Source organism: Periplaneta americana, chromosome 5 (genome assembly GCF_040183065.1).
Source record: "Periplaneta americana isolate PAMFEO1 chromosome 5, P.americana_PAMFEO1_priV1, whole genome shotgun sequence".
Classification (NCBI taxonomy): domain Eukaryota; kingdom Metazoa; phylum Arthropoda; class Insecta; order Blattodea; family Blattidae; genus Periplaneta; species Periplaneta americana.
This window is the reverse complement of record NC_091121.1, coordinates 178,404,821-178,430,385: the sequence shown is the minus strand read 5'-3', so window position 1 is coordinate 178,430,385 and position 25,565 is coordinate 178,404,821. Positions and strand designations below refer to the sequence as shown.

The following is a 25,565-nucleotide window of genomic DNA, read 5'->3' as shown; positions in this document are numbered from 1 at the left end:
AGTGTCATCAAATTTGATATATTCCATTCATGTAGTTGATTTAGAGCTTTAAGAGCAGAATTTTGAATTCTGAATGTAACAGTAATCAACAAACCAATCAAAATATATTAACATAAATTAAAAATGTACTGATTTACCTTTGTCTACATGGATGAAACTGCCAACAAAGAAGTCCAGTCCAGCCAGGAGCAGAATAAGCAGCAATATGAACTGCAGCTTGATAACCCATTTCACTCCTGCCACATTGATCATTCCAAGCAACAAGACTGCTGCACTGGCAAAGCCTCGCTCTGCCCACGGTGAAGACTCTAACCCCACTAATCCTGCCATGGATTCTCCAAATCCCAGCACATAGAGAGCACATCCCACAGCCTGAAGAGACAGAAAAATAGAATATTAACAAAACTACATTCGTGTATTTCAATCAGCTGATGGCTTTGCATCAAAGGCAACCATGATTCGATTTCGGAATAATTCTGAGTATTGCGGTGGATTGAAGCAGCTGTCAGACTGGTTCAGGTTTTCTCCAAGTATTTCAGTTTTACCTGCAATTCTCATTTCATTTCCAAATAGCCTCTGTCATTGAAAAGGAATGTTATGTAAAGAACTGCCTATTACCAATGAAGCACAATGTTATTACAATGAAGTTTGATATATATATATATATATATACAGGGACATCATTTTATTTTTATTAACATTTTTAATATTAACCTGTCTATACCTTTAGAGAACCGGAAACACTGCTTGCTCCCCCCTCCAAGACTGGAGTTCGATGATACTGGCGTAAAACACAAATCACTCTACTAGGTATAGGATGGAAGAAAAGTAGTTTATCCATTTACGTAAACTAGGAAATATCGCGATTTTGAGTTTGATAATTTTCATTAGGTTTTTCTTTAATCAAAGTACAGTACTGTATTAAGAATAAGTGTTTTTACTCACGAAGTGAGTTATCCATGTGAACGTATTCATTATGCAGTGTATACTGTCTACAGCACATTAGCGTACAATATAGAGAAAGAAGTCAAATTGAAAAATAATCATAATATGAATATTTAAACACAATTTTGAAAATGGTGGCCGTTCATTTCGATACAGGCTTCAGTTCTTTTGTGCATATTATCGCACTATAGACTATTGCATCTAATTCCAATTGCCAGTTTCGTCCTTCGTACTAGTAACTCATGTTGAAATAATTCTGTACCTACTCTACATACTGTAAATTTAATCTTCACTTCTGCCTGACCCGAAAATATAAAATTACTCAGACATGCTATCTACTGTCCGTCCAAGTGGTTATGCCGCAGGATTGTAGAAAGGGAGGAAATCACGTGACAGTTAATTACTTAACGAGGCCCTTTTATTTAAGTTAAATTAAACAGCTGTATAATATTACGTAAACTTCCAATTCCTAAGAGAAATTAATGTTTTCAGAAAAGAGCTAAGACAGCCCAGCTTCTACAGAGGGGCGAGCAGAAGCAGGTGGGAGAAATCGGGATGCGACGTAGGCAAACGGACAGTACCTGTGCGAAAATATGATTCCATATTGAAAGCTCTTTCGTCACTGGAAAACGCGAACATATTTCTGGAACGTACTATACCCAGTAACTCAGTACTGCTTACTATCTGCAGTCTTGGTTCTGTGTGGAGTTGGAACTTCCTTAGTAGAAGGGGTGGGAGTGAAGTACATTAAAAAACTCAGGTACAATAAAAATTGAAGTAAAAATAAAATGATGTCCCTGTGTATATATATATATATATATATATATATATATATATATATATATATATATATATATTGTTCCTGCAATAACTCCTATGTGACATATTTATCGATTTTCAGATTTTTGCTCTATTAAATAACTTAAATAGTGATACAACAAATAATAAAATCGTCTGTATGTAATTATATTTCTTTGTTTCGAAAATGTAAGAATTCAGTCTCCTATGTACGGCTGCCATAGGACGAATAAATGTGTTTTTTCTTCCTACTGAATAATTTTATATTTTGCACATAGGAGTTATTGCAGAAACAACGACGATATATCTGCAGTGCTCGGGAAAAGTGACATAAGTCAGTTTCCACACACTTTTTTTTTATAATTTATTGACAACTTACACTGGTTTATGTCGATTTGATTTTTTTCTGTATGAATTATTGTAATGGGAGGAATACTTATGTATTTTTTTTTCCAAGTGAGCAGATGTTCCGTAAGTTGTCAATAAATTATCAAAAAAGGTTTGTGGAAACTGACTTGTGTCACTTTTCCCGAGCATTGCAGATATATATACACACAACGAATACGAGGGTCATTCCGAAAGTATTGTCTCCTATTTATTTTCATGGAAAACTACAATAGATATAGAGAGCATAATAAGACAATTAAATCACATAGTCATCACTAGAGACCGGATTTTAAAGGGAAAATTACACCCCAAAACACACTTCAGCACATTCATGGAAATACATGGCACAAGGAAAGTGTTGTATTTGATACAGTCAAAAAAGGACTTCAAAAAGGACTATATTACTCCCTCAAAAGGGTGCTATTTTAATTGGAAACACACTTCAGCACATTCATGGATACACATAGCACACACAAGCTTATATTTATCACTTCACAACATAAGGAAAGTGATGTATTTGATAACATTCAACATTTCAATATGTTTCAATATGAATGCAGAATGTCTTTATAAACAGAAAATGACCGCTCAACATCAACTAAAGGTAGAGGCGAAAATTTTCTTTTTATCCTGAACTCTAAATCAGCACACTTTATTAATTTTTCAATGTCTCAAATCAGATGAAGAACGATATTTATTTTTGCTTGCTCAGGAAGTTATAGGCCTATCGGAAAAATATAATTACCTAAATGTTTGCGATATTCTGTCAAAAAAAGGACCAAAATAAGAGATGTTTTTAAAAAAGGGGAATATGGACTAAAAAAAGGAAAAAAAAAAAATGGAAGTCAAAATTTGGTCGGTGGAAAATAGTTTTGAACATTGTAATTAATTATTTCATGTTTCGTGTTGAAATAAAAAAAAGGGATTCCCTTTAAAACCCGGTCTTTTTTTTTATTTTTATTATTATTTTTTTGTATTTATTTTTTTTTGGCCTGTTGTCACCAATCAAAAATCAGGCAGAAAGGTATGAAGAATAGATTTGATTGGATGCAGGATTGGTGAAGAAACAGAACACAGAAGAAAAAATTTGTATGATTACTCCAGTGCCTTTTGGCTTGCCTTACTATAGTAACATGACGTGTTTTACATTTTCTAATTATTCAATATGAATTGCAAAATGGATTTAGATAAATACAGTTCTTAAAGTACATAATTATACTGACCTGTCCAAAAACATAAAGTAATCCCAGAGCGCCTCCAAACTTTGAACCAAGAACATGAGACACTAAGAAGTACACGCCACCACTCTCCACACGACACCGTTCACAGATACCAACGGCTGATAATACTGATACAAGCGCCACAGATACTGGAACAAGAAAATCAGTACTGCTATAAATAGTTACAGTAGAACCCCGATTATCCGTCACCCTATTAACCGATTGGCGGATTATCCGACTGTCTATATCTCGCGCTTTTTTTTTTCTTCAGAAATAAATAACATATAAAAGTACTGTTTTGTATATCATATTAGTAGCACAGTCTAGTATATACAGTCACGTACTGAATACGTAGGGAATATGCATCCATAGATAGTTGCTAACCACTAGGATCGCTACTATCGCTACTACCGCCTCATTTCAGACAATACAAAATAGTACCGACACAGTCTATTGTTTCTAGTACCCTCACAACTCAAGCTTCGTGACTGTATATACTAGACTATGTTAGTAGGTTCTACATATGTTTTTGCTATAGTGTTTTATTACATGCCTTTATCGTTACACAGCATTATTTACTGTTCGAATTCTATAATATAACTTGTAGGCCTATATAAAATGTCTTCCACAGAAAATGTGTTGCGCTAAGTATCGACAAAAAAAAAAAAAAATGGAGATAATTGAATGGTTTGAGAAAGAAAAACTGTGGCTCATCTCGCATCAGAATACGAGATTGGACTTACAACTGCGCGATTTAATAAAAAAAAAGGACAAAGAGTAAAAAAAATGTAAATCTACAACATGAGACCTCCTTTATTCCTGTCTTTCCTGAGACAGTCATTATAAAGGGCTTCCTTGTCCTTTAAAAATCCGTCGTTTATAACCAGATTTAAATTAGTGAAATTCTGATCCACTACATAGCGAGTTAAATACAAGACAATGGAGGAAATTACAAAATCTTTCATGGTACGGATTATCTGATTTTTTCAATTAACCGTTCAGTCCATCCCCTTCATTACCACGGATAATAGAGGTTCTACTATATATCTAAAATTTACAATAGTATTTGTCTAAGAACAGCTTGTAAAAAGATTATAACAAAAATATGTTTATTATTGATTCACACTATAATATGAAGAGTCCACTGCAAGAATGATGGATGTCACTTTCTTGTCGGAAATGAACCAAGACTGTCAATGCATAGCTTAAGACATATAGAATGTACATAGAGAGTTATATGGCATTAACACTGATAGTCATTGTCCAGTAATGATCGGAAAATCACAGTTAAGCTTTGAGCGCTAAGCATTTCAAATTTTCAATTGCTTCTCCCGAAAAATGTATTCCAAATGACATCCATCATTCTTGCAGTGGACTCTTCATATGTGCATGATAAGTGCCAGAATTACTTGCATACAAACTAACATACTCACGAAGAAACTGGGAATAAAAATTAATTTTCTTATATACCTTAGCGAATCTCCAGTTCAACAAAAACACTATATGAGGAGCAATTAATCAAAACGTAAATTGGCCATCTCCGGTCAAAACTGAGTTTGGAGTGGTTTCTGATAGATGGCAGTGTTCTCTACACATATGTGTAATCAGAATTCTCCAAATCGCAACCTGTCCCATCCATTTTTACAAAGTTATGTAAGGAACAACTAATCAAAACATAAATGGGAAAAATGAGACTAACGTATGTTTTAATCACAGTAAAAATGTCCGAAAATGAGGACTCTGGGATTTAAATTCCAGTCACAGAATTATTTAAATTCCGGCATTAAAAGTTAAAAAGTCACTGATAGCACAGTTCATACAGTATCCAGACAACACAACAAAAATTAATCATCAACAGAACATAAAATGAGCATAAATTCGCATTTCCTTGTTAAAATATGATTGTAATAATTATATGAATTCGTTAAATGTCCACCAAACAGCATCACAACATAAATTGTCCAAGTTAAATAGTGTTATAACTTCTATAACTTTTAAAGTTTTTCTTTTTATTGAGATATGTGGTACATTCACCTTCAATCATTGATCAAAACAAGATTTTGTTCATTTTTCTGCTACAGATAGGAAAATATGAATTCTTTTGTATCTCCTAAAAATTTCGTCTGATGTGACAATCTACGTTTAGGTTATTTGCTCCTCATATAATATCATTGTAAAATAATATTTCACAAATAAGTCTGTTTTGAAACTTTACAAAAATGTTCAATTATACATGTTTAGTAGCAGTAGCAGTAGCAGTAGCAGTAGTTATAATAATAATAATAATAATAATAATAATAATAATAATAATAATAATAATAATAAAAAATAATGATCAATCAATCAATCTTCTTAATGTATCCAGCTGTTTGTTGACAGCATAAAGTCCACTGTAGTCTATTCAGTTGTTGTTTTTCACGAGAAATGAGCGGTATTTTGATCGGTGTTCATTATAGATGCCTGTTGGTAGTAGCCAGAGTTGGGGTGTAGTCAATATATACTGCAGGGCTGTGTCTTCTGCAACTGGTACTGGTGATTTTAATTTATTTCTTTTGTGATTTATGGATGGACAGTATAGAAGAATGTGTTCCAGAACTTCATCATGATTATTAAATCACAGACAAGTAGGATTATCAGAAATGTGAAATCGGTGTAGGTACAATTGTGTGACAATGTGACCTGTTCTGGCTCTTGTTAAAAATGTTTGAACATGTCTGGGCAAATTTTTGTACATTTCCAGGTCATTTTGTTTCTTTTGTACGGACTGTAAAATTTTTTCTTTGTCAGAGGAGAGCCAATTGTTGATCCATAGGTTTATAAAATGAGACCTTACTGAAGCAAAAGCACTGGATAGAGATATGACTTGAAGAGGTCTTGGTTGCAAATATGTTGCCTGTTTTGCAATATTATCGACTTTCTCGTATCCAGGAATACCACAATGACTAGGTATCCATTGAAATGTTATTTTCTTTTGGAGAATTTTTAGTTTACTTAGTTGTTTCTGAATTGAAATAATTCTATGTGCATATAGGTTTGGTACATATTTAATTATGTTAAATATAGCCAGTAAGTATGAAAATAGATTTTTCAGAAATTTGAGTAACATACTGAAGAGCAGCATCAATAGCTAGCAATTCAGTGTCAAATGATGATAATGATGATGATGATGATAATAATAATAATAATAATCATCATCATCATCTTCATGGTCTTATGTAGTAATAGCTCTCTGCCTTGAGAGAAAATATAGTAAATTGTGCAGCCTAAAGAAATGCTAAAATAGTAGAATGATTGGACGAGAAACAGAATGCACATTTGAAGTTGGCATTGACTTCCAAGCATTCCAGCTGTGGCGCAATGAGATGAAATTCTAATGCAAACATGGTAGATGTACCACAACAAAAATTAAAATTAATGACACTCGCAACTGCCAAGGTTATATCAACATCGCCGATGTGCCGGAATTTTGTCCCACAGTTCTTTTACATGCCAGTGATCTACTGACATGAGCCTGTCGCATTTAAGCACACTTAAATGTCATCAACCTGGGCCGAGATCAAACCCGCAACCTCAGGCACAGAAGGCCAGCACTCTACCGACTGCGCCATCTTGGCCGACTCTACCACAACTAATTGAATAACGTCGCTGCCTAGGGAATTGCGGAAATTATAGGTAAAAGTATTTTTCCTATATTAAAGTGATATTCTTAAGAACAGCAAATGTAAAATAATCAGTTTTGAAGATATGTAGCACGAAAATTTACTAACAGGACATTCAAACAGATTATGAACTGTATTACTGCTGTTATAGCAACTTTAGTAAAAATATATTTTTCGAAGTCGAATTTGATAAAAAGAAAGTACTACAATCCATTATCTGTCAAGCCCTATGGCGATTCTGTGCATTAACAAATTTCAAAATCAGATTATTACTTTGTTACTTACGAATTTAGTACTGCCAAATGTAGAAAAATAAAACAGATTAATAAATAATTATATCAAATCCAGTCTTATATTGTTACGATTTATGGATCTAACCTAAAACTTTGCAAGCTTTAGGAGCATCTCTGATTGCAAACTAGTATAAGAGAGTAAATTCTGAAAATTACCTGTAGCAAACACAATAAGCACCGCATTTATGACTCCTGCCTGACCCACTATCCAGCCAGACCTCAAGAACACAATCACACCAAATATGTTTATCAGACATGATGTGAAGACACCGTCCCAGGTTCCAAACAGAACTGGCTCTGATATAAAGAACTGTGACTTCCACCATGGTTTGTCACCCTGAAACAAGCAAACAAGTACGAAAAAATAAGAAAATTTCCGAATTGGTCAATTTATATCACACGGAAGCAGAATGCTGTCCCTGAATAAGAGAGATTCACGATAAATTTACTGGCTATTTCTCGTTCACACTGAAATTCAACTTGATTAGTCCTATCATAGAGGTAATGAATTTCTACTTACAGTACCCCACACCAGAAATTAAATTTACATCATGCTAACAGAGCCCACAATGGTCCGAGTTATATTTTCAGACGTTAAAAAGAACATAGGCCTATATGTTTGTTTGGTGGTCTAGAGCAGTGATATTCAAATCTATGGTATGAGGGGTTGTCTTAAGGGATATGAATCGCTCTGACTCATCATCATCATCCATAGCGCTACAGCCCGGATCGGGCCTCGGCTTCCTTAAGAATTCTTCTCCATCGGTCTCGATCTTTAGCCACCGTCCACCAGTTCTTCACTCCAAGCCTCTTAATGTCGTCCATAACACAGTCCATCCATCGTAGCTTTGGCCTTCCTACTCTTCTTCCTCCAGCAATCCCATATTCCATCACCTTCCTAGGTATTTCACATTCATCCATTCTCTTAACATGCCCTGCCCATCTCAGACGAGCAATCTTAATGGATGTTATTATATCGGGAGACTCATAAAGCTGGTATAATTCGTTGTTATATCTTATTCTCCAAGTTTCACCATCCCTTACAGGTCCAAAAATCCTTCGCAATATCTTCCTTTCGAATGCGGCCAATCTAAATTTATCCCTTTCGCTAAGAGGCCACGTCTCTGATGCATAGGTCAACACTGGTTTTATTAGGGTCTTATATAGTCTACATTTTGTGCCACGAGATAGCAATCTTGATTTAACTTGTTTTTGCAGCCCATAATAAGACCTATTGGCGCTTTGTATTCTTCTACTTATTTCCTCTGAGATATCATTGTTACTATTAACTAGTGATCCAAGATATACAAAGCTCTGGACTGTCTCAAATTTGGCATCATCAATCTCAATGTATTTAGAAGTTTTATTATTATTTTTGTTATTGACTACCATGTATTTTGTTTTGTTTCCATTAATTTTTAATCCCATATTTCCAGCTGCATCTCTTAGATTTCTGAAGGTTTTCATTAGATCTCTTTCTGACCTTGCTATTATGTCAATATCATCCGCAAAGGCTAATATTTGTACAGATTTATAAAAGATGGTACCTCTTGTTAATATTTTTGCTTCCCGCACTATCTTTTCTAATGATATATTAAACAATAGGCATGCAAGAGAATCACCTTGTCTGAGTCCATCCTTGGTAGTAAACTTATTAGAGAGGTCCGTTTGTATTTTCACACAACATTGACTATTTTCCATGGTGGTCTTCACTAATCTTATGAGCTTATGGGGAAATCCAAGTTCTTCCATAGCATTATAGAGTCCAGCTCTATTCACACTGTCATAAGCAGTACTAAAGTCTATAAATAAATGGTGTGTTTCTATCCTACTCTCTCTTGTTTTCTCCAGAATTTGTCTTAGAGTGTATATGTGGTCAATAGTTGATTTTCCTCTACAAAAACCAGTTTGAATCGCTCTGACTAGGTGTGTAAAATTGCAGTTTACATGTTTTTTTTTTTTTTTTTTTTTCAGAATATCAACGCTTTCTTGCTTTAATAACATGTTATATAATTCATTACTGTTATTATTGTACCAATAACTACTGTATGTATAATAATAATAATAATAATAATAATAATAATAATAATAATAATAATAATAATAATAATCAATAATCCATTTTGAATCTTCCGTACACTACTTTTAACACTTAAATATAAGTAATTGATTAACTAGCGGACTTACTCGTGTTAATTATGTAAGTTTATGCGGCTTACAGCTGTTTCGGTGCTTCATCACACCATCCTCAGAGCCTACTAGATCTCGGCGTCATCTCGAACTTCTCTGCCTGTTATGTGGGTGCGTTTGATTGTTGAAAGGTGTTGAAAAGTGGAGTCAAATAGTGTGTGTGTACTGAAATTGATCTGTGTGTTGAGAATTTGATTGGGGTGTGTTTTAGTGTGTTTGTATATTTCGTATTGTTCTAGTGTGTTGAGTTTTTGGTTCTTGGGTTGTATGTGTAGGATTTCCATGTCCGCATTTATGTTATTGTATGTATGGTTAGCATTGGTTATGTGATAGGCGTATGTAGATGTATTGTGTCCTCTGGTTATTGCTTTAATGTATTCTTTGCATAGTGTTTAGAATGATCTGCCTGTCTATCCAATGTAGAACTTGTCGCAACTATTACATGTGAGTTTGTATACACCTGTGTGGTCGTATTTATTTGTTTGTGTTTTTTTTATGTTGAGATGTCTTTGTAGTGTGTTTTCTGTTCTGTATGCTATGTTGTATTTCTACTTTCTGAATGAACACTTTTCAATACCTTTCAACAATCAAACACATCCACATAACAGGCAGAGAAGTTCGAGATGAGGCCGAGATCTAGTAGGCTCTGAGGATGATGTGATGAAGCACCGAAACAGCTGTAAGCTGCACAAACTTACATAATTAACACGAGTAAGTCCGCTAGTTAATCAATTACTAATAATCAATGCTTTTTTGTGCCAGAATGCACCAGAATGGCATTACGGCACTTTTTTTGTTGTATTTTTCATTATGTTAATAATTATGTTTTTAATCATTTTTCTTTAACTCCGCTTGGGCATTAAAAGTCTTAAAGTTGGACGAAAAGAAGGTTAAAAACGACAAAATTCCCGTGCCAGGACAGTAATCATCTCCCTGTCTGCTCTAATACATTCTACACAGTGTTCCATCATCTTTTTCTCCAGAAGAAAAGCACTAATAATAATAATAATAATAATAATAATAATAATAATAATAATAATAATACTTACTGACTTTTAAGGAACCCGGAGGTTCATTGCCACCCTCACATAAGCCTGCCATCGGTCCCTATCCTGAGCTAGATTAATCCAGTCTCTATCATCATAGCCCACCTCCCTCAAATCCATTTTAATATTATCTTCCCATCTACATCTTGGCCTCCCCAAAGGTCTTTTTTCCTCCGGCCTCCTAACACTCTATATGCATTTCTGAATTCGCCCATATATGCTACATGCCCTGACCACTCAAACATCTGGATTTAATGTTCCTAATTATGTCAGGTGAAGAATACAATGCATGCAGTTCTGTGTTGTGTAACTTTCTCCATTCCCCTGTAACTTCATCCCTCTTAGCACCGAATATTTTCCTAAGCACCTTATTCTCAAACACCCTTAATCTATGTTCCTCTCTCAAAGTGAGAGTCCAAGTTTCACAACCATAAAGAATAACTGATAATATAACTGTTTTATAAATTCTAACTTTCAGATTTTTTGACAACAGACTGGATGATAAAAGCTTCTCAACCGAATAATAACAGGCATTTCCCGTATTTATTCTCTGTTTAATTTCCTCCCGAGTATCATTTATATTTGTTACTGTTGCTCCCAGGTATTTGAATTTTTCCACCTCTTCGAAGGATAAATTTCCTATTTTTATATTTCCATTTCGTACAATATTCTCGTCACGAGACATAATCATATACTTTGTCTTTTCGGGATTTACTTCCAAACCTATCTCTTTACTTGCTTCAAATAAAATTCCTGTATTTTCCCTAACCATTTGTGGATTTTCTCCTAACATATTTACGTCATCGACATAACAAGCAGCTGATGTAACCCGTTCAATTCCAAACCCTCTCTGTTATCCTGAGAGGATACTAGTTTATGTTTATCTCTGAATCCAAGCATCACAGGCTCAAATCCGGCTCATGAGGTTGCATTTCTCAAAGGAAGTAAAACTGGAAATCCTATGTTGCAATAAGTTTGTGTTTCCTAACATAACCTTTCAACATTTGGTCGGAAAATATTGTAAGCAAAATTCTCAATAGCCTTTGTATTATCTGACTAAAGTTTCCATTTTCGGATGTAGACAACTCCACTAGCTAATCTTTATCAATGTCCTGTAGAAACAATGTGAAATTTCCTTCTGTCAGACATTATCTCAACTCTATCACCCTCTTATCAGGACTAATGCACTCCACCTAACAGGCGTCTTTACCTCACAAATGGAACTCAACTCAAGTCAGTCAGGCTAGCATAGCGTACTTCTAAACTGACCATAGCTGGAGGCATTGGAAACCAACCTATCAAGTTGTTATTAGGATATTTAACGATCCTGCCTTAAGTACAATAGATTACAAATGATCATTTAGTAGGATAATGGCTATGGCCTATAAAGGGGCTCTAGAGATGAACAAAACTAACTGCTGCTCTCGCTCGCTGTGTTTGTTGCATTTGTCTTTCGAGTCTCGACTCGTCATTCTCGTGCACTTCGAGTCTCGCTCATCATTCTCGAAATAGCGTTTGGTCGGTGTGGAAAGATTTCATAACTTTGAATAACATATATCATTGAAATAAATAACATAAATGTTTAAATGAGACAAAAAGACAGAACAGTATCTTAGTGGTTCTATTATATGACCTATGGTTATATAATAGTACATTATGCAACAAGCCTATAATGGTAGTAATTGAGACGCAAGTATGTTTGTTTATGAAACGAGCGCAAGCGAGTTTCATAATTTTCATACGAGCATCTTAATTACCATTATTGGCAAGTTTCATACGAGTTTTTATGCTCGACCATATTTCTAACTTGGAATTATTCAAAATTAGGTCATGTTATGGTTATGTGCGAACTGACCTGAATTGTGAGATGTGCGCAGACGCGAAAGTATTGATTTTTTCCGAGGCCGAATGTCATTGACCTTGATAGCGAATAAGATTAACATTAGTCTGATATAACCTGGAAATTGATTTAGAATTGAAAAACGAGATGACAAATTGAATTTATTTGAATATTATGTACAATTAACGCTAATTATTATAGTAACAGAACATAACCTTCTGCGACAGTATTGGATTTCCAGCCTCCGTGACTTTTCGCTAATTGTCTTTCGATTGCATATCCGAGAATAATCGATGCTTGCGGTTTTATAACGGTACAAAGGTGAATTGTCATTGGCTGAACATCCGAACTTTAATGAATAGGTGTACTTTAATGAGGTGCATTAAAGGGCTACTACCAGGTGTATAATTACTACATTTCGGCATGGTCGAGCATAAATAAAAAAAAACAATTCTCAAATAAATTTACATTTCTAAGAAACATAAAACATGACAATATCTTTTTACTTGAGATTGCACACTTGATCTTAAACATATGAAAAGAAAATTCCTAGCCTTTTAATAAGAGCCTAGTAATTAAATAAAGACTAGGGAACATATTATTATACACTGAAAGGTAGAGATTTCTCGAATAGGCTACTTGATTGTTTATACATATATAACAGTTGCCAAAGTAGATAAAAGTTCAGTCGGGTATAAACAAGTGCTGACTTCGGGACTTGATCACAATATCGAGTCTCGAAAGACTCACAAGCGGTCTTTACGTCAAGGACGCGACGTAATACAACATTGTTGTGCAGGTTTTCGGCTTTGCGGGTGCTGTTAATCTCGTTTTCTCGATCGTTGTTCATCTCTAAGGGGATCTAATTGGATAGTCATTCATTATCTCCTGAAACCTACTTGAACGTGAGGGGAAGAATAAAGTGGACTGGAAAGCTTCCTTCTCTCGCTACGCTTCCAGTTGTAGCTAACTAGCTCACTTCCCCCACCATAAGGTTCTTACTATGTGCTACAGCACATGCATTTGGTTTTACGAGATAATGTATGGTTAATACCTTTTAAAATAACATTTCATTTTTTTTTAAATTTTCGGAAAATATTTCTTCAATTAAAAGTAAAAACACGACGAACTAATACTACAATTTTGTGTACACTGTATTAATTTTTAATTCCTACATTTCACTACTAACTTAGAGTAATAATATTCTAGTAATCACTGTCCATTTCCTCCCACTTTCACAGAAACTTGTGCATACCTTCACTTTTCATTTTTATTCTGTTTGGATTTGGTGACTCTCCCACATCCCCATCACCTTTCTGAAGGCTATTCAGTCGGGATCACAAAACATCCCCACATTTCACTTTACGTATCTAAAAACAAAAATGTAGGCCTATAACTATCTTCTAAACGCAGATTTCAAAGTTTTAAATTATCAGATATTATGTAATTTGAATTTGTGGATGGATTCTACAGCTTTTTGGTATTTAAATCTTATAGAAGAAGGTACTGCCTCTAGTATGGTAGAATTCCTTACTGGTTCTACTTTCAGAAACAAAGAAGTGAATGAAGTGCGCCACATACTGTAATCATCACTTAGTCTCGTTAGGAATGGTAGCCTAATCAATTGAGTCCATCATATCATGACAATTCTGATAACTGAGTAGGTTACCTTCCTGAAGGCTATTAACAGGAAAACAAAGAGGGTTTTGAACTGAACTGGTTATATCAGCTATCTGTTTATACGGATGACATGAATTTGTTACGAGAAAATCCACAAACTAATAGGAAAAACACGGCAATTTTACTTGAAATAATGACACAGATTTGGAAGTAAATCCCGAAAAAACAAAGTATATGATTATATAGTACGAAATGAAAATATAAAATTTGGAAATTTATCCTTTGAAAAGATGGAAAAATTTAAACACCTTGGATCAACAGTAACAACATAAGCGACACTCGAGAGGAAATTAAATGCAGAATAAATATTGGAAATGTCTGTTATTATTCGGTTGAGAAGCTTTTATCATCCAATCTTCTTTCAAAAAAACTGAAAGCTAGAATTTATAAAGCAGTTATATTACCAGTTGTTCTGTAGGGTTGTGAAACTTGCACTCTCACTTTGACAGAGGAACAGGGGTTAAGGGTGTTCGAGAATAAAGTTCTTAGAAAAATATTTGGAGCTAAGAAGGATGAAGTTACAGGAAAATGGAGAAAGTTATACAAATGCAGAACTGCACGCATTGTATTCTTCACCTAACATAATAAATTAGGAACATTAAATCTAGATATTTGAGATGGATAGGGCATGTAGCATATATGGGCAAATCCAGAAATGCATATTAGAGTGTTAGTTGGAAGACCTGATGAAAGGGAGGCCGAGACGTAGATGGGAGAATAATATTAAAATGGATTTGAAGAAGGTGGGATACGACGCTAGGGGTTGGATTAATCTTACTCAGGATAGGGACTGATGGCAGGCTTATGTGAAGGAGGCAATGAACCTCTGGGTTCTTTAAAAGCCATTTAAGTATTAACAATGTAATATAATATGACGCACTTCAGCTATATGTATACAGAGTGGAAAGTGTTCAATGACAGTAACGTCACAGAGTAAACCCTTAAGGTAAAAGGAACAGAATTTTCTTTGTCATATTGCATTATTTATTTTATTTAGCGGGAAGTTGACTTTGTTTCTAGAAATAACTGCAACATCGCAATAAATTCAGTACACCAATCAGACTTCAGATGTATACAAACAATAATTTGTTCTTCCTCTGACACATACCATCAAGTGAGTTGCACTGTCTGATAATAGATGTACAGTAGTGGCAAAAAAAACCGGACCGACCCTTGTAGCTGATTTCAGAGCCTTGTTCACTCAGAGCACGATAGACTGGTAACTAAGACTTTCGTGGTTCGAATCCTGCTGTGAGAAGGAAACTTTTTTTGTTCCTTATTCAAATTTATTCCCAATAGTTTTCAATTGCAGCAGTATTTTACTACTTAATTAACTTATTATTCCCAGAACATGAATTTTACTAGCAATCCATATTAATATTATCGTCCCATCTACGTCTCGGCCTCCCTAAAGGTCTTTTTCCCTCTGGCCTCCCCAACTAACACTCTATATGCATTTCTGGAATCGCCCATACGTGCTACATGCCCTACCCATCTCAAACGTCTGGATTTAATGTTCCTAATTATGTCAGGTGAAGAATATAATGTCTGCAGTTCTGTGTTGTGTAACTTTCTCCATTCTCCTGTAACTTCATCCCTTTTAGCACCAAATATTTTCCTAAGCACCTTATTCTCAAACACCCTTAACCTATGTTCCTCTCTCAAAGTGAGAGTCCAAGTTTCATAACCATAAAGAACAACCGGTAATATAACTGTTTTATAAATTCTAACGTTCAGATTTTTTGACAGCAGGCTGGATGATAAAAGCTTCTGAACCGAATAATAACAGGCATTTCCCATATTTATTCTGTGTTTAATTTCTTCCCGAGTATCATTTATATTTGTTACTGTTGCTCCAAGATATTTGAACTTCTCCATCTCTTCAAAAGATAAATTTCCAATTTTTATATTTCCATTTCGTACAATATTCTTGTCACGAGACATAATCATATACTTTGTCTTTTCGGGATTTACTTCCAAACCGATCGCTTTACTTGCTTCCAGTAAAATTCCCGTGTTTTCCCTAATCGTTTGGATTGTATACTTGTGTTATATATTAATTTAATTTATTTATTTATTTATTCAGTTATATGAAATGTTTTAGCACAAAATAACAAAAAAGAGACATGGGAAAGGAAAGTGGAGGGAGAGAAGTACTATTTGAAATATACTTGTGAATAGGCTATGAGATAAGGTAGTACAAGAAGATAAGTCTGAGTACTATTTTGAAATATAACTACGTGTCTGTCAACACTTGTCCAGATTTATTGTCACCCATACATTACTAAATAACTTCACGGTCATACATTCACATAAAATGGAAACATTATCACTGAAACTGATTCAAATTACTTTTCAGCACGAGTACACACATTTTCAAAGACTGAAAGACTTGTGTGACGTGTTTACTTCTCTATCCACCACACTAACTGAAATTTTCCATACAACAGGCACAAAATCTGAATAAGAAGAACAAATCAAGATTGTGTGCTCTTCAAATGAACCCATTAGAGACGCAAGAGGATGTTATGCAATCTCAGAATTATAAATGTAAATATCGAAGAAGTTACAAGCATCATGCAAGGAAGAGAGGAAAAACACTGTAAAAAAATCGTCTCCAATGGTCTAAAGCAGGCCTGCACAAGGTTTGCATTCTCCAAGCCGGCTCACAGCTCATGAGCGGAATGCAGATACAGTGAAACCTCTCATTTACGGACATCGAAGGGACATAACAATCTGTCCGCATCTGGGAGGTGTCCTTTATTGAGAGGGAGGCTCCCCAATCTAACAGTAAATTTATAATATGCATTATGTATCCCTTCACGCTTTAAATGAAATGTATTACTGTAGTTTAATTCTAAATACAGTATACTGTACTACAATAAATTCTTTGTAACTTTGAAATACAGTAGATAAGACCGAGAAAGGAAAATACAGTACTGTGCCAGCGATTTTATCCTAGGTCTACAGTTATTGCAGTACTGTAATTTACAGTTTTCAACTTAACCTTTACGTTCAGGTGCCATGTCTCTCGAAACAGGACAACTGAGTGAAGTGAAGAGAATAATCCTACTAACCATATCATGTGTCGAATACAATTTCACGATCGCGGAAACCTTGGACCCATGAGATAGGTTAAATTTTAATGACTTTGTTTATCTACTCGCTTCCAGTTAACAAGGGGTAGCCGGTTGGGCTAGTGGTAGCCTACAAGACCCTTATTGTCTTATTTCATGTTAAGGAATTTCTGTACTAAATTTTCCATTTTTGTAAGACATTAGGTCTTGAAATCCAAGTTCTGTCCGCAGTCAGGAGGTAAAGCAAGCTTTAGGACAGTGAAACAGCTGTCCGTGACCGTGTCTGAGTGTGTCCGTAAATGAGAGTAAAATTTATCATTATTTCTATATTATTTCAGTTCGGACATAAAAATCTGTCCGTATATGAGGAGTGTCCGTATCTTGGGGGTGTCCGCAAAGATAGGTTTCACTGTATTAGCTGCGCTCTGTATAAGGGTGGACTGGAAGAAGGGGTGATCTCGTACAAAATGTACACAAAAGGAAGTACTATTACGAGTCCTTATGAAATGAATTCCCGTTCAGTGTTTGCAAAACTATCTTGGACTATTATTAATTAATAAAGAAATATTTATTTCATAGAAGTAATAGAAATTCTATGGCTACTTAAATGTACAATATCATTTTGTTATATTTATATTTATCAGTATATCAAAACGAGGTTTTATGCTGTTGGCAGCTGAAAGGAACAGTAGCCTACTGATCGTAATGAAACATCAGTTACAGATGTTCGATGTCTGCCTTTATTAAAGTTGATTATAGAAAACAGTTGCTCACAAATATAAATGTTGAGCCAAACATAGCAATCATTTTCACAGCCAGCCTGTGTAGTCATCATCATCAACATTTCACGGCTTAAGCCATTTAGGCTCGTTCCAGTCTCATAGATTTCAATTAAAAAGTTGTATCCATCTCTTCTTTGGCCTACCAACACTTCTTCTACCCTCTGGATTATAATCTAAAATAATTTTTGGTATTCGGCCTGGTTTCATACTCTGAACATGCTCCTCCCAATTGTTCCTATATTGCTCTATTTTATCCATCAGTTCAAAAATATTTAATTCATTCCTGATATCTTCACTTTTTCTTTTATCCAAAAGTGTGCAACTGGCTACACTACGTAAAAACCTCATTTCAGCTGCTTTTATAGTTTTTTCTTCTTTCTTGGTTAAAGTCCAAAATTCACTACCATACAGCAAACCTCATTTCAGCTGCTTTTATAGTTTTTTCTTCTTTCTTGGTTAAAGTCCAAAATTCACTACCATACAGCAATATAGGTACAGCCATAACTTTATAGAATTTTAGATTGGTTTCTCTTCTAGTGTATTTCAGGGATCTCTTTATTGTGCCACATGTAAAATTAAATTTACTAAGTTTATTAAAAAGATCTTCCTTCTTAAAATAGGAGATATTACAGCCTAGATAGTTAAAATTATTTACTTGCTCAATAGGTTTCCCATCCAAAATAATTTTTGCTCGTAAGGTATCTGGCCCTTTAAAAGCTAAAACTTTAGTTTTCTTTGTTGATATATTAAGATTATAATTTTTAAGAATATTACTTAGTTGAAATGTGGCCTTCTGTAAATCATTTTCTGAGCTAGAAATGAGAACCTGGTCGTCAGCAAAAAGTAACGCATCTAATATTTGTTCTTGTATTTTAAAATGTGAATCTCAATTTGTCTGCCAATGAAATATGGCATCGTCAATATAAACATTAAAGAGAGAAGGCGAAAGTGGACATCCCTGTCTTACACCTCTATTTATGTTTGCCTGTGTAGTCGTGGATATTATTGCTAATGTTTAGTCCTGTAAAACTCAACCAGGCTAGTAGTATTATTCAAACGATCTTAAGCCCTTAGGTCACATTGAAGATCAATAAGTTCGAGCTGTAAATCGTTAAATGTTAAATGTTATGTTCCGTCTTTTAGATTCCTCCATACTGTACTGTAGCAGTAGGTAAGCAACGTGAAACAGTTACTGAGAATAGGCCTACACATTGCACGCCACTAGATAACTGAGTGGTCGTTTCCCTTTCCTCTACCTATAGCAAGTCTATATCATTCTGACGTATCTTCCTCTCCGTTCGGCGAGCAGTAAACATGGCTCTCCCGCTCCGAAGGAGTGCGCGTGCTCGTTGAGCGCTGTTTGTGCAGGTATGGTCTAAAGTTACCATAATTGCCACTGGCTCCAAGGTTCAAAGTTGTTTAAACATACTAAGGGTGAAGGACAGTTCAGTGTGATAAAAATCTTTATCATGGCTTCCTTTGGAAGGGAAAGTAAAGATTATAGTCCCATACATGTTTACAGGATGTGAAAGAAGTCTGTCCCTGATAGAAGGCTTTAGGCAAAAATTTGCTGGCCATATTCTAACTCACGTCAAATTTTGGGAGTGCCACAATGAGCTGATATCAGTAGCTGAAGTATTCACGGGGTTGTTCCATCCTTTACTCGTAATTCATTCCATAAAAAGGTTTATACTTCAGAAAAGAAAGACTAATTTCTCTTTTCTTTACCACAAAAGAAGTCATACTCATCACTAGAGCTCGGAACTTTAGGCACTAAAGTCAAAAATGACACTGAGCATAGATGAATAGATGTGGTGTCCGTGAGGAGGGTTTTTAAGCCTAGTTCACAAGAGCCTTGATATGTAATAACTTACTTACTTACAAATGGCTTTTAAGGAACCCGAAGGTTCATTGCCGCCCTCACATAAGCCCGCCATCAGTCCCTATCCTGTGCAAGATTAATCCAGTCTCTATCATCATACCCCACCTCCCTCAAATCCATTTTAATATTATCCTCCCATCTACGTCTCGGCCTCCCTAAAGCTCTTTTTCCCTCCGGTCTCCCAACTAACACTCTATATGCATTTCTGGATTCGCCCATACGTGCTACATGCCCTACCCATCTCAAACGTCTGGATTTTAAGTTCCTAATTATGTCAGGTGAAGAATACAATGCGTGCAGTTCTGTGTTGTGTAACTTTCTCCATTCTCCTGTAACTTCATCCCGCTTAGCCCCAAATATTTTCCTAAGCACCTTATTCTCAAACACCCTTAACCTATGTTGCTCTCTCAGAGTGAGAGTCCAAGTTTTACAACCATACAGAAGAACCGATAATATAACTGTTTTATAAATTCTAACTTTCAGATTTTTGGACAGCAGACTGGATGATGAGAGCTTCTCAACCGAATAATAACAGGCATTTCCCATATTTATTCTGCGTTTAATTTCCTCCCGAGTGTCATTTATATTTGTTACTGTCGCTCCAAGATATTTGAATTTTTCCACCTCTTCGAAGGATAAATCTCCAATTTTTATATTTCCATTTCGTACAATATTCTGGTCACGAGACAGAATCATATACTTTGTCTTTTCGGGATTTACTTCCAAACCGATCGCTTTACTTGCTTCAAGTAAAATTTCCGTGTTTTCCCTAATCGTTTGTGTATTTTCTCCTAACATATTCACGTCATCTGCATAGACAAGAAGCTGATGTAACCTGTTAAATTCCAAACCCTGCCTGTTATCCTGAACTTTCCTAATGGCATATTCTAGAGCGAAGTGAAAAAGTAAAGGTGATAGTGCATCTCCCTGCTTTAGCCCGCAGTGAATTGGAAAAGCATCAGATAGAAACTGACCTATACAGACTCTGCTGTAAGTTTCACTGAGACACATTTTAATTAATCGAACTAGTTTCTTGGGAATACCAAATTCAATAAGAATATCATATAATACTTCCCTCTTAACCGAGTCATATGCCTTTTTGAAATCTATGAATAACTGATGTACTGTACCCTTATACTCCCATTTTTTCTCCATTATCTGTCAAATACAAAAAATCTGATCAATAGTGGATCTATTACGCCGAAAACCGCAATAATTTCATCTATGTACGGAGTTAATCTTCTCAAAAGAATATTGGACAAAATTTTGTACGTGATATGTAATAAAAGACAACAGAAAAACAAGGACTGGGCAATGGATCTTGTAAACCGTGTGCTAATTTGTAAGTGGTGGTTAAGAGGATTAGAGACCTTTAATTGTACTAAAGAAAAAATATTGAATGACAAGAATGACATCTAAAAGGAGTAGAGGCATAGCGGTAGCTTTTATGGCAATAGATCTAGTAAACCCTGTGTTAATTTGTAAATGGATTAGAAGTAATTATGGACAGAGGAATTATAGTTTAAGAAACTGGTGTTTGAGGAAGGAGAGCATAAAGGGAAAGACAAAAAACAATGACGCATGAGACAAGAGCACAAATGGTAACAGTGAGGAAGGATAATTAGTGGGTGAGGAATGGTGATTAAAATGAGGCAAAGAATAGTGAAATAGTGAGGCAGAATATTAAGTGTAAAGTGAATTCTAGGATTTATCTATAGACATACCACAAATTTCTCCTCTCAAGATAGTTTAAAAATTCTATTTCTTTCACTAGTTAGATCAAAACTTGAATATTGCAGTACTGTATGGAACCCCTATCAAATAATGAAAGTAGTATCTCGTACTCATCTCTTTTGTCTCTCTTTAATTTTGAAAGTTTGCAACACAGAAGAAATAATATTGATATAAAATGCCTCCATAATTTATTAACAAGTTCTGTAAATAGTCATCTACTTTCCAGGATAGCAATACATGTACCAAGAGAGAACTGTAGGACCAGTAAAACATTTAATATAAACTATGCTAGGACATGTTATTGTAAGTACTCTCCACTTCTTAGAATCTGTTCCTTCTATAATAAACTGAGCAATATTGACAACTTTCAGGATAGAACCACACTCTTGAGAGAAATAAATACCGGTAGCGTTCAAAACACTCCATAAGTATTTTGCTAATAAATAGGTCTTAACTGGTTTCCATATTGTATTTTTGGTCTTCTTTCTTAAATTATTTCATATCAATTATCATTATGAACTCACTCCTAATTCTGACAACGTAGGTCTAGTTCCTCAGCAGTTATTGTATTATTGTTGCTAATCTGTGACTAGTTATTTGCATTTCATGTTTTCTTTATACTGTAAATACCTTTATTTTTGTTTACCGAGATTTACATGTAATATTTGCTTAATATCTTTTGTTGAGTAGTATTGGATTGTAACTGTTTAAGTTTAAATACCATTATTATATGTATTACTACTGTTATTTTCATTTTATCTACTCTGTAATTACATTGTTGACTGGATTAAATAAATAAATAAATAAAATAGAGTAGGAGTTAAAGTGATAGCATAAGGAAAATCAAAATGTGTTATAGTCAAGGGTAAGGAACAAAAGTAGTGCAGAGGAAATACAGTAAACGTGTTCAGTAAATTTTTCTGATGATTTATATATTTGATTCCTTAACCGTTTCAAATGTAAATCATTTTACCTTTCAGATGTGCTTTCAAAATCACACCCCACCCCGCCCCATCACGCCTCCAGCTCGAGATCTCCCTTAGTAACAAATAATAAGTATTGTTTTATTCAAACGTGGATATTTTACTGTATAATAAATTTCTAAATTATAGACATCAGCTCAAAGAATTTTGAGTGACCACAAGGGTCCTGAATACAATAAACATGTACAATAACGTGATGTGATACATTAAAGAAAAAAGAAAGTTAATTGTTGTAGGCAAATATAAGTTGATTAATTGAAATAGAGATGATGATGTAATATTTGAAGAGAATCCTTGATAATATTTATAAGAATAGACATTACATAATCAAAAGGAATGCGAATTTCCTTGAAGATAATTCCATGTGAATTTTGTAATTGAACCTCTACTGCCAAACAGCAAACCAATGACGGACCATTGTTTAAGAGGGACGTTGTACTTTTGAGAAAGAGACGGCAGACAAGGTTCATATATGGACTTCTTCTCAATATCAACTTCGGTGGCCTGATTTAGGTTTCTTTCGAAACGGAAGTAGGGTCAAGAACAAGAGCCCGTTTTAAGCGTACGTTGATAGCAATAATGTCTGCCCGTCTAAAAGAACCATCTGATGATACACAATGTACTTCCTCATGAATCTCCCAATTTAAAGTTTTTAACGATGTCGCCAAAGCATGTCGTACACGATGATGTCTAGCATTGATCAGCAGCTCGCCTTTGGGGCATTGTCCAAGCACGTGTCCAAGTGTTTCAAGCTCGCTACAGTCTGGATGACGGCAGCGGGTTGTGCTTAGAGTTCTGCCCGGTATTGCGCGAACCGCCGAAATATTGCTTGACATTTTTAAAGCATTGGTCCATTCTGAGGAAGATAGGCCCTTTCGATTGCTTACCCATGAGTTAGCCTTGGGGAGATCACTATAAACATATAACGGTTAAACGAGCGTTGAGCGGATTCCGCCGATTTTGGAATAGACACCGACGCACTTAGGTTAGGTTAGGTTAGTTTAGGCTTTTATTATCCCGTCAAGATGAAGGTGAAAGCGATTGAGTGTGATTTTTTGTTTTCTGTGTTGGCAGTTCAAGTACGTCGGTGTCTATTCCAAAATCGGTGGAATCCGCTCAACGCTCGTTTCACCAACAATAACCCCTTTACCACGCAAGGTATGGTTTGTCCAAGTTTGGAATGCGTCATTTCTTAAGTGTTTACGAATTTTACGACCTGACCAGTTGATCAGTTGATAGCATCAATAGCTGTGATATTCAATTTTGACAGAGCAGAAACTTTTTCACTTACAAGGTCCCTAACATTGTGGAGATGGGAGTCATCAACACGAAGAAGAGTATTACAGATATTTATGTGTTGCACATAAGCTTCCCAAGATGCTTTCATTAACGAAAGACCACGATATTTTTTAGGGGAGTAAAGCATTCCGTCTGGGCAGTCATGAGGAAGACCAATAAGCTCTTTGCATGCGCCTCTGGTAACTTTATCTAAATCATTAAGAAATTTGGTTTTGATTTGGTAGAGTGGAGCACACTGTAAGGGATAAGTAAGAGTGGGCCAGAGATATTGATTCATAACCGTTACCTTCTGATCAGGTTTTAATAAAGGGGAGAGTGTGCTCGGTGGTGAATGATTTACATTCCAGTTTCGGCCGTTTCAAACCCAAGGAAACGATGAGCCTTCATGCCTCCATGAAATTATCTAAACTATCTTATTTGCAGTAAGAGAAAATCTATACTACTCAAACATCATTCCTATAGCCTATATTAAAGAAATCAGTCACTGTTATAGTAAGTAATTTTTCCTTACCTGCTCTTCTGCAAATAGTTCATTGGCTTCAGAAGCTTGGTGACCACCAGGTCCATAGTGATATTCGCTGCCAAAATCAGTTGCTCCTGGAAGTCTATCCGTCTTATTGCTGCCGTTAGGTTGTTGCTGTTGTGAACTTGTTTCTCGGTTACCAAGGCCAAACTTTGACCAGTCAATATCCGTTTTACTTCTTCCATTTGGAAGGTTATGATCTGAATATGAAGGATCCATGCTAATCTGATTAAGTTTGAAGATTTATAGGTTATGTCACTTTTTCATTGTAGCTTCTGCAAATAAAATAATTAAAATATTACTTATAATTCTACACTTCAATGGAGTATGCAGACATATTCATATTTAACTAAATTTAACAACAAGAATTATCTTTATTAGTCATTTCCTTGGTCACAGGAGTATATTGGTTGTAAATAAGTAATTCCACAAGTACTAAATCACCACACTTGTTGTTTCTTTGTTGAGATATCAAATTTGACATAAACACTGTGCAGGCAAGTTTACCATATTGTACAGTACATCATGCAAAATATTACCACGGAATGAAACATGTTATTTAACTCTTTGGAGGCACGCAAAAATAATAAACACGCCTTAAGATCGTTTCCTCCTACATTACTCTATTAGTCATCATACAGTGTAACGTAAATATTTCAGAAGTCTTTAAATATACATGACTGCACTAGCTGGGTTGACGGCCCCTATCTGTCTCTTTCTCGCAAAAACTTCCTGTCACTTCGGGAACTAAACCGATCAAATTAAAACAAATCCTCAATTTTTACACGATTAAAGTTGACCACCATACCTGAATCCTGATAATGAAATCTGATAATCAGCAGTATCAGTACGGCTGCACGTTTTACATATTTATCTACATATTTATCATTTGTCAGATGATTTCGACTGCTTCTCCTTCCTAGCAGCCCACGCACACGCAACTGGTGGATACAGTCTGACCAACGTGCTAAACTTGTACGAAATTGTATAGAATGTAATTCAGAACGTGTTATTATATAGATCAAGCAGCTATAAGTTTAAATCTTATCCCTAACAAATAAAGAAGTTAAAATGAGTACTTTGTTTAAAATTGTTTCATTCATTACATTCAAAAATGCAAAAGCACCTAAGGTATTACCTACCTTAATGTAACGAAACCTTGAAGTTGTCATGTCCCGTCAGTGGTAGACTGGGAGATAACGTAGATAACAAATAGATAATAATTAC

The 25,565-nt window shown here is 35.2% G+C and overlaps 1 protein-coding gene across 7 annotated transcripts in view; it reads right to left on the bottom strand.

Moving 5' to 3' along the window:
• The window catches only part of LOC138700304 (solute carrier family 12 member 8), a 94,819-nt gene extending 69,254 nt beyond the window's left edge, over positions 1-25,565 (bottom strand). For 5 of the 7 annotated variants that reach the window (XR_011332323.1, XR_011332324.1, XM_069826831.1 and 2 more), the window contains exons 1-5: positions 25,147-25,286; positions 24,327-24,613; positions 7,459-7,639; positions 3,354-3,499; positions 138-372 (exon numbers count right to left, since the gene is read on the bottom strand). Coding sequence is in view for 5 of the 7 variants with exons in the window: in XM_069826831.1 (XP_069682932.1) it covers positions 138-372; positions 3,354-3,499; positions 7,459-7,639; positions 24,327-24,557 (793 nt within the window). In the remaining 2 variants the exon portion in view is untranslated. Of the gene's footprint in view, positions 1-137; positions 373-3,353; positions 3,500-7,458; positions 7,640-24,326; positions 24,614-24,877; positions 25,098-25,146; positions 25,287-25,480 lie in introns of those variants that run through there. The other 2 variants (XM_069826835.1, XM_069826832.1) reach the window with 2 other exon arrangements.